The 11,262-nt window shown below is 26.4% G+C and overlaps 1 protein-coding gene across 5 annotated transcripts in view; it reads right to left on the reverse strand.

The window, feature by feature from the left end:
- Positions 1-1,840: 1,840 nt before the first annotated feature.
- Positions 1,841-11,262, reverse strand: part of LOC100571193 (monoacylglycerol lipase ABHD12) — a 90,011-nt gene continuing 80,589 nt past the window's right edge. For all 5 annotated transcript variants that reach the window (XM_029488187.1, XM_016801138.2, XM_016801137.2 and 2 more), the window contains 4 exons: positions 8,475-8,592; positions 8,167-8,328; positions 2,925-3,046; positions 1,841-2,219 (listed from right to left, as the gene is read on the reverse strand). In XM_029488187.1, the coding sequence (XP_029344047.1) occupies positions 2,183-2,219; positions 2,925-3,046; positions 8,167-8,328; positions 8,475-8,592 (439 nt within the window). In that variant the 3' untranslated portion in view covers positions 1,841-2,182. The remainder of the gene's footprint in view (positions 2,220-2,924; positions 3,047-8,166; positions 8,329-8,474; positions 8,593-11,262) is intronic.

The following is an 11,262-nucleotide window of genomic DNA, read 5'->3' on the forward strand; positions in this document are numbered from 1 at the left end:
GACTTTAAAATATTATTCAACTCGGATTTTAATGGTCGGAAACACTGTTATTAAATTCAAACAAACATAAATAAAATACTTAGCGAATTCAGATCGCATAGTTCGTACAATGATCGACGTTTCGCACTTTCGATTGTCGTACCTGCGTTCTCGCCGAATCACTCAGCGACAACGGGACTGCCCATGCCTAAGCGTACGGTGGTGTAATAAAGTAAAATAGTTTTTTCTGCCTCAACACATCTTGCTTTATTGACCTATATTAATATCCAAATTGCTAAGTTGATTTCTACATGTAATATGTTTACATAAAATAATATTACAGTGACGTCTGTCTACAATATATATAGGGCCTTTGAAGTATGCAATAATCACTTGCACAGGCACCGTCGTACAGTGCGTATACGGTGTGAGTGTACAGTCACGTTAAATTGTCCAGTTGTACGTTATTATATATTATACTTATACATAATCATGTTGTCGTGTTGTTATTCATTTATATTAATACTAAAACGGTTAGTCTGTCAAGCTGCACATTCAACAAAAATAAATATTGTTGTGGAGTATTCCTTGATTTTGCACAGGCTTTCGATAAAGTTCCACCGGGAGTGATCACCTGAACATATTTTTTTGTATTTATTTACTAAATATTTATTCATTAATTTATTAATATTTGATATCTATGTAGACCTCTTAAATGTATCGTCAAAGATAATTTAACGTTATAATAAAAAAAGCCATCGGGTGGTTAAAAAGGAAAAAAATCCCGGGGTATTCAGTTTGGTAATAGATTTTTTAACTGCAATTGGTTCGTTTATTTTAAGATATTAGATAGTTCTCGGGCCTACGCAGTCATGTCTTTTGATAGTACATCGTTATTCATGTTTTTATGCTTCTTTAATAAGAATCCGAGTAGAATATGTAAACGTACTTGTTTCTGATAGACTATTGAGATGATTTACAGCATCATATTATCTGCTAAGTTTGTTTTAATTTTGTAGAAATGATCGAGCGTGGCTGGTGTGTTAAATGCATAGACATATTAATTAATGGAGTGCGCCTCCCACATACCCCGCCTATGTAATCGTGAGACCAATGATGTTAGAAAGAGTTCAAATATATATTATACATGTATATGAAAGAGATAGAGTATAGTTTAGGAAAATCATAATTTTGGATAATCATTATTAAATGAGTCATTTTTAAAGTATTAATTAATATGTACAAATATATCAAACGAAGTCAAATAACCAAACAAGGGAACGTACGACGTCCGCTAACTCAGACAAATTAATATTGTACCATATAGCCGTACAGGAGATTAAAGGAAGAGCTTCGTTTGATTGGCACCGTCCCAGATTAGTTATTGACATTCGACTTCTCAATAACACGTTTAAACTTCTATAGTTAGTCGTGTCTTGTTTAAATGTGTGTGTAGAAGTTTTTAAAAATTGTATTACCTATAGTATTTTATTTTATACAAAACAATTTCTAGGTACTTTACAGTAAACATCTATACAGTATCAATAATAATAATAACAATGATTAGATGTTATTATTATTATTATTATTATTATTATTATTATTATTATTATTATTATTATTATTATTTATAAAGTCACCAGGTACAATATTTCGTTACTTGATGAGCTCAATTAAAATTGTAACGCAATAATAATCGATATTATTGTCTTATAATATTCACATCTAATTTTTAAGAGTAATACAAAGTATTTGTTATTTGTTTGTTATAATATGACGCAGGAGATAAATACACAAATACTTTAACATTTTCTTTGGGATTTTCTAAGTATTCTTACCTTAAAAATGCATTTTTAATACATGTATTCAACACGATATATTTTTAAGAACAAAACAACTATGATAATACAACTATTGACTATAATGAGCATAACATATTAATATAATAAATAGGTATGTATGGGATGATAGTTAAAGTAAAGTTCTTAAAAAATACGTTGTTGAAATATTTTACAATAAATAATATTTAACAACGATACAATTTACAAAAAAGATAATAAATAATCTCATGATCTCCATAATCCGATACAAAACTGAGACGTTTGTATTATAACGTATAATAATATACTATATATTATATTGTAATAACTATGTATACGTATTACACGATGGAAATTTTGACGAGCTTATGTAATTCCACCGATCAAGACGTCGTTTTTAGACAGTTCTGTATAAATTTCCTGAAATTTATAAAACATAAAAATACGTGTTAAATTCCAAGAAAGATTATATACCTAGGATTTATGCCTGAATCGACTGGGAACCTAACACCCACAATAACACTTAGAAAACAGTACACCCAAGATCCATATATTATCATAACCCACAAATTTAAACTGTAAAAACATTCGGTTTGAACCGAATCCGTTAACATTATTTATTATAAAAATACTGTTAAATATTAGAATGGTTTTTTATGCATTTTATGCGGGTTACCCGATTTTGTAGTTATAATTTGTTTTTAATAATAATAAAATGTTGCATATTGACGTGTAAAGAAAACTATCAAATGGACCTCTTGAAATAAAAATAATCATTGTTCAGAGAAATATTTTATGATGCAAAGACAAATCATATAACTTTAATACGTACTTAGTTTTTAAAAGAAGTTTTTTCTATACTAATATAGCCCATACCAACCCATTAATAATATCGATTATGAGCCCCCGAATGTTTGGTTACCAAATGTTTTTATTTTAATTAAATATTTAAATACACTTAAATTATACATCTAGCACGCAAAAATCGAATAAATAATTTTGGTGTAAAGATCGATAAAATATCTCTTAACTATTACACACAATGAGACAATTAAAAAGTATACAATATTATAACAGGTTTATGAATAACTGTTTTAAATCAAGGTAGTTCCAGATGATACTCACTCAATTTTTTTTTTGATTCCATTATCCCGACAAATAAACTGATGACCAAAGCCATACAAGGCGTCAAACAAAATGAGTTCAGTCAGTTCACTTTTCCGACTTGCTTTAATGTAATTATACAACTGTAAATACGAAAACAAATATTATGTAAATATATATATTTTTTATTTTAATAATATTTACAAAATTCTAAACTATTATATAGTGTAGGTGAAGGAGGCACTCTTAATTATATTATTTTATATTATAATAATCAACTTTATCTTTAATTGAATTATTTTTTTTTAAATGATAATCTATTGTACAATATACAATACAATTATTATGGATAATATGTAATAAATTATGTTTTACTATAATATATCATTAACTTTGAGTTAATTAATATTTATACAAATAATATTACAGGCACTCTTTCTTTTTTGCTGGCAAACGAATTTCATTGACTTATTTAGATAGGTATATTTCTATCGTAAAAATATGATTTCAAACCTAATGGTGAAGACCTCAGACATTCTATCTCACTGTCTTGTAATATTCATCAGTATAAATATTTAAATAACAAAATAATTGTATTCGTATATGTAAAATAATGAAAACCAATCATATTGTATTTTAATACCACCTTAAATTATAATATTGATAACACGGCGTTTTGGATAGGTGATTTAGTTACATCAATGCCAAGGTTAGGTTCAGGTATATCCAGGATTTCATTGTTACCACAGGTTTGTTTTTATTTTATATACAATTTAACTCTAGCAGAAATAAATCAAATTGTTGTTACGCAAAAAAAATATTCTAATATACATTCAAAATTATTCAAGCAAGAATTAAATATAAGTTTTTGCAGGTCATATTCCGACCAAGATCAAAATTAGAAGGTACAATTTTTATTTTATTACAGTACTCAAACCTTTTTTAGTGATCTGGAACATGTATGCATTCAATATTAGTAAACATAGTATACCAACAACTAACATTTCAATAAAAAGATTTATCAATGAAAATCACTACAGATTATTATTATTCTTATTAGTACTTACACGATTACGACCCATTAATTGTATATAATTATACTGTATAATGTTTATAGTATTTTATCGATCCGGGGTTACCGGATGCAAATAGTCCTACGAATATTTTCAAATTGTATTAGTATACGATATATTTGGGAGGACCATAAAAAAAGACTTAGCGTGCCACGGGTAAGACCACACTATTCCGAATTATTACTAAATCAGCACAATTGTTTTCAAGCAAATATCGATAATAGTGAAAAAAAATAATAAATAAATGCAATTACTTTTGAACTCAGACCAGAGATTTTATCAAAATACAGCGCACAAAGATAATTTTTAATGAATATTGACTGCTCAAGAAGTTAGTCACTTAAACAAATTCCTTAATTTCAATAATAACCAGATCCATTAAATAAATCATTAGGAAAGTTAAAAAACTCTCCTGAAACTTAAAATAATTATAGTTAAATGATAAACCATTATCAGATGGTACCTATATGAACAATTTAATGATAAAACAAGAAACTTTTTCCGTAGAAGAGAATGTTTGAAAATATTTTATACAGTACAAGAATGTAGTAGAAAAAAATTAATGGAATGATACAAATAACAATTAATTAATAATGACAAACACATTAATTGGACGTTGTCTTATATTATATAAAAATGTATCCACGAGTTTCAATCAATCGGTTACAGTATAATTGTGAAAACATAATTACAAAGAAGATATCAATGAGAAACACAATATTGTGGAATGAGTTCTATAACAGAGGTTTAAAATTTATGCTGGAAATAAAATAGAAATATAGAAAAAGAGAATATTTGTAAATATATTTAAAAGGGATCAGAAGAAACAAGTGTACGTGTTATTTCGTTGCATCATAAAAAAAGCTTAAAATAATTAAAGACAAATTGGAATAAATTAGAACTAATGATTATTCAGATAAGAACTAATATTGAATTTTATAGGTACCAAAACCATAAGCAAATAAGTATTTCAATTAAATGAAAAATCAACAGGAAAAGGCAAAACTATCAAATAATTAAAAAGCCAATTAGTAAACAGAGATTAAACGCCAGAGGACAGCGATAGAAAATATATAATATAAATAAATCAGTTAAGTTAAGATAAAAATAGCTATTACACATAATAGAAAAAGGTAAAAATAAATCCATATATTTTCATGACAATAAAAATGAAAAACGATGTAATAAAAATGATAACTATAACGAAGACAGAGAACATGTTTACGACAGAAGTAGAGACCATTATTACGAGGAACATGAATACTGAAATAAAATTCGGTCTCCACAACACCGCAGTAGTTAGATGTTATGACAGAAGTTACACAAACTAGACTCTAAAGATTATTTTACTAGAAGTTCTAGAGACAAATAATTACTAAGGATAGATATTATTACAAAAGGAAAACTAGATATGACAGACGTTTGAATATAATTAGAGAAAGAGAATTGATAGGTATAAGGTTTATAATTATTATTATAAACAAAATTTAAGGACTCAGATTAGCACAGATAACAATGTACCTATATATATATTACCGATAAGAGAGATATAAAATAACGAATATTAGGGATAGTGAAAGGATGTATTCAAACATAATAATGAATTTGTATAGATGGGAGCAAAGAGGACATTATGCTGATTAGACAAATATATACCATGTCAATAAACGAGGGTGTACCTACCCAGTTAGATGTGGATAGCGGTAAGTTACTTGGAGATGTATTCAACAAAAAAATACTACAAATATTCGTTAGTTTTATAAATAAGTGTAAATAACATAAAATATATTCATATTTTAAAATTTAAATTAATAGATAAAATAATTAATTAATTTCAATATTGTTATACGGGATATAATATAATAACGATTAATACATTCTACATAGATATTCCATAGTATTATACGTATACAAAAAATGTTTTGACATTATCAAATCTTTATAACATAATATATGATAATATCATATCACAGATAGTAGCAATCATAACCAATGTATATTTATCAATTAGTTCATTAAATAACACAATATAGGACAAACTTAATGATAAATATTATATGAAAAATTATATTCCTAAGGACATGTGCCGATAATACCTAGTATAAAAGTGAACAAATTATTGTTAAGTTCCATAAGAACTACACAAATTATAAATTATAATGAATTTTTATTTTAATCGATCTCATATACACTCGGTGGCAGAGGCAATTTAATTACAATTTACAATTTATTATTATACATTACTTTCTTAAATACGACAATACGATAAAATTAGTTTTTTTAGACATTTCAGGGTTTGGAATGTAATGTACTTATAGGATAAATTGTGAAGAGGAAACGTGTAGAAAAGTAATTGCAAAACAAAATATTATGATATCACCCAAAACAAAAATAATGTAAGTCGTAAGTATAAAAACCAATAATGTCAAGTCCGTCTATAAACTACGACCAGTAAACTGATTAAGTAAGTAGAAATATTTACTACTTGAATCGCAGACGGTGGAAAATAATACAAGTCAGGTTTATGTCTGAATTTTTTAAAATACTTAAATATAGTTACCTACCAACATAGCGAATGGCTATTGAAAAATATAGAATGAACATTCTCATGTAAAAACAAAGGTATTAACCAAACACAAAATATTTCATTCATCAACAATATTTGTAACGATGAAATAGGATCTTAGGATGCTATAACTCATAGACAGAGGACATGGCTTAAACATTTCTACTGACTTAGTTGAAGAATAACGTTAAAAGCATTTGTTACAATTAACCAGTATACCCAGTAACTAGAGATCCAGTGCAGATCCAAAGAAATGTGTATGGGCCCCTCTTTTTTGAGCATCATAAAATTAATAGATACATAAAAAGAATGGACTGACTTCACACCATGAGCATTTTTTACTCCTTAGATAGGATACTATTGGTGGATGTATTGCATTTTAAAGAGCCGATAAGATATCATTTCCTCATCGAAACAATCAATTAATGTATTTATGTCGCTCTAGACTGAGTAATTTTCCCAACATTTAGATAAACAATTCCAAGTCAGAATTGACCAGGCTTTTACATTTTAACTATATGAAATTAAATACAAGATAATAATACAATTATTATGAATCAAATTAAAGGACAAATGAAAAACAAAAACAAAAACATTTGTTGACCCAGTGGGCCCTAGTGCTGTGAACCACCTATGATTTTACCCTAGATCACATGCATATTTTAAAATATTCATGATATTCTCACGCACATGGTATTTTTAATTACACACAGTATGGCAAAAATCATAGTCAATTTTACTGGCAATAATATCACCAGTCATAATGAAAATATCATAACATTCATAGCTCCCAATTTCGTTTATCGAGCAGCAATTATTAGAAACACAATTTAAAAATAACCAATGATTGATTTTTTACGATCATGCACACAGTCTTTTTGACCGTATATTAATATGTAATGCCTGGTAATGAACTTTGAATATTTATATATTACTGACATAAGATCATATACAGTTGGGAGTTGTATCTGACTTTAGTTTATCACATAGCTAGAAGGTACCTACGTTGAATAAGGTTTATATTTCGCATTTTCGAAAAAATTAACATAATTCTAAAAGCCTAGACTTTTCGACCATGAAGCGCATGCTCTGAGTATACCTAAATATTTATTTACATCAAAGTGATCAAACCCGTTGGAGATTGGCATGGATTACGTACAACGACGTGAAGTTAAATTATTTTCTGACAAACCAGTTGTCAGGCTCGAAGTAGCATTTCCTGAGAAAAATTAAAAACTAGAGTATTTAGAAAATGGTTTACAAAAAAAAATTAAATGTGTGCAGTTGTCACCCAGACAGCATTTTGTAACAATAATATTATAATAGTATTATAATAACGTTATACTAATATTATTCGTGATTATAATGTTATAATAATATTATTAAACAAAAAATTGCTGTCTGAGCAGTTACACTAACTATATTATATATTTTCTAATTTAAAATATTGTCTTATTAAAATAAAAAATGTATATTATAAATAAATTATGTTTTGATAATATTAAAATTATAATTCATAACCATTACAAAAATACAAGGTCCACATTTTATATTAAATCCATGTATCATGTATAATTAAATTACATTGTTAAACATTCAAACATAATAATATTTTTACACTTACGTTTTCACTGAGTTGGTATGGTATTATAATATCATCTCGAGCATGTAATATCAGCACTGGGACTTTCGCGTTTTTTAAGTTTTGTTCTGTATCAAAAACAATTCCATTTTCAATAACTGGATCAATAATGAAAAAATCAAACCAAGGGAAATAGCGAAGAACCTAATGAAAACACGTAATTTCTCGTTAAAGAATACAGTTAATTGTTAAAAATATAATGTATGTACCAACATGGTTGTATTCGTTAGGTAAATGGATTGGCCCAAGAATGGTAATTATTAATAAATATGAGTATATATTAAAATCACCTTTGTAGTTGAATATTCTCTAATTGCTTCACTCATTTTATTGAATGGAGCTTCTAAAATAAGTCCATGAGGATAGATGTTTTCTTTTTCCAATAACGAAAACGCATGTGCTCCAATTCTAAAAAGTGGATGAAACATGGTTATTGAATTATTAGACAGGTTAATAAATCCTTTGAAATGTCTATTCTCGGGCGCATGAAATTGTTTAATAAATTATTACGATTTTTGTTGCATGTGTTTATTATTGTCACGTATTGCGTTGTTCGTAATATAAATTATCCCTATAGACACGACGAAAGCTATAAGACGTTTAATTCGGTCATAGTAATTAACAGTTATTCAGTAACTAATTATGGTTTGTGACTGTTTATATAAAATGCATATTGCATACAATTTGATTTTTTTATTCTTTTAAATACTTATACAAACACATTTGCAAACCACATGTCTACTAAAGAACCAATACATTAGACGCAATATAATACAATTTATTTGAATATTTAAAAATATTTTAATATGTACTTTAAATAAATAATAATAATGTGGAATGGTAGATTGGTAGATACACTTTAATATTAACTAATACGCGCTTCTCATAAGTATCAACAATGGTAATTACATAATGATAGTTTGATTGGATAAGTCAGACAGCAAATTTGAATCCAATAAAATGAAAATAAAATCACGGTGTAGGTAATACTATTATTTTACATATTTATGTTAAATTGTATGTGATTATTAGCTTACAAATTATCCAAAGTAAAGTTCAGGGTTCATCTGCCAAAAATAGACAATATATTTTTAATAATGATTATTTACAATATTTAAATATTAATATATATTTCCAATAATTTTCTTACAAGTTTTGTAATTTTTTGAAATTAATTTATGAAATTCAAATTGTTACATGTAAAGTAGAACTTTGTTCTAAATACAGCGTGAAGCAGATTTCATAAGAATATATTTAAAAAATAGAGTTTTTTCGATAATGGTTTAAGATAAGAAATAACTGCCAACTAATTATGAAACAATGAAGTGTACAATGTAATTTTGTGATAAGGAATTAAAAAATTAAATTAAAAAAAAATGCACTGTATATTAGTGGAAAACATATAAGACAGATTAGAAGAGTGTTTAAGAAAAGATTGCAGTCATATTGAGGAAAGAAATTAAATATAATATAATGTATAGTTTAAAATCAATATCATGTTGAGTACATAATTCTAATAATATAATATTAATAATTAATTTCCATTCGGTTTTTTTATTTTCCAATGAAACTTTATATATCAGCTTTATTATATAATAGTGTATTGATAAGCTAATGTATGAATTTTTTAAAGCTTTTCTCAAAAAGTCTGGATGGAAATTACACACGGTTGTAAAGTAAAAGCTTACAATCTCAACTCAGCATTAAGAATCTGATGTGGTACGTCTCTAAAATAAGCGTTTGTGTTGAGCACATCACATGGCCAATAATTTAATAGGTAGGTATACATTTTAAAGAGTTAGCATACAATTATAGTCATATAAAAAGTTATTAAAATGTTAAAAAACTGAAAATGTCATTAAACATTAAATAATTTATTACATGTTCTAATATAGTTACTGCTATAACCCATTTAACATGTATTTTCCGTTGGTTGTATGTAGTCAAAACTTTGATAAACCTCTAGTCCAAGTAATTAAACTGAATGCTAGGTACCCAATGTTACAGCTTATGTTACAGACATAATATTATAATATTATAGTTATTCATAAAATATGCAGTTCATTGAAATTTATTGTAAACATGATCGGTACTCTGTCTATTTAAAATTTAATCCTTATGTAAATACCTAATCTTATTAGTCATAATCATTGTATCATTCAGGTATGCTGATTGTTAATTTTTATTAATATATATAATATTTATGTCGAAGAATAATATTTCCAGTTTAAATTAATTGATTGGACAATGTGAGCTAAATTATGCAGCAAAAAAAAGAAGCTTTTGTCTATAGTACAGAGTAATTATTATAAGTTTTAACTTTTGAGTGGTAATTAATAGTTTTTAAATTACAAAAAAAATAATAAAAATCGTTTGAAGATAAATCTTTTTTTTTTTCATTTTGAATATTATCTATTATTACATCAACATTTAAACTTCAAACTCTAATACAAAAAAAAAAATTGGCTTAACGCTACACAATGGTTTTTATTTTACTGACAAAATGTATGAAGAACTTTGAACTAAATATTCGTAACTTAGGTATTTTATTTTAGTTACCCAATTTAAAATGTTTTTGCATTTTGAACTACAAACTACACTTTGCAAATTTTCTTAAATTATAGAAATTCCGTCAAAATTGTGGCAATAAATTTTTAATTTTTCTTAAATGGTTTGAGAGCAACTTATTAGGAACAGAGGAACCCTGTTAAAATTGTCAAACTTATTGATCACAAAATACTTAAGACATAAATTTAAAAAAAGTTTAACATTTCATATGTCTATAAATGGAAAAATGTACCAAAAAGGAATATCATTTCAAGTCACCACGGTTATATTATATAATTGAATTAGAACAATAATACAAAATACATTTTGCCAAAATATGATTTTGCATTAATATTGCCGTTTTTTGTTTTCCGTTATCCGTATTCTAATTTTTTTTTGTCCTAACTGGATATTTTAACAAGTCTTTAATTTTATCAGGCTTAAAATTCTAAAAAAAATATCGTTTTTTCCGTTTTTTGGGTATTTAAACGTTATACAATTTTAATGTTTAACCGTTTATTGTACGTTGAA

The sequence above is a fragment of the Acyrthosiphon pisum genome, chromosome X (genome assembly GCF_005508785.2).
Source record: "Acyrthosiphon pisum isolate AL4f chromosome X, pea_aphid_22Mar2018_4r6ur, whole genome shotgun sequence".
Lineage (NCBI taxonomy): Eukaryota > Metazoa > Arthropoda > Insecta > Hemiptera > Aphididae > Acyrthosiphon > Acyrthosiphon pisum.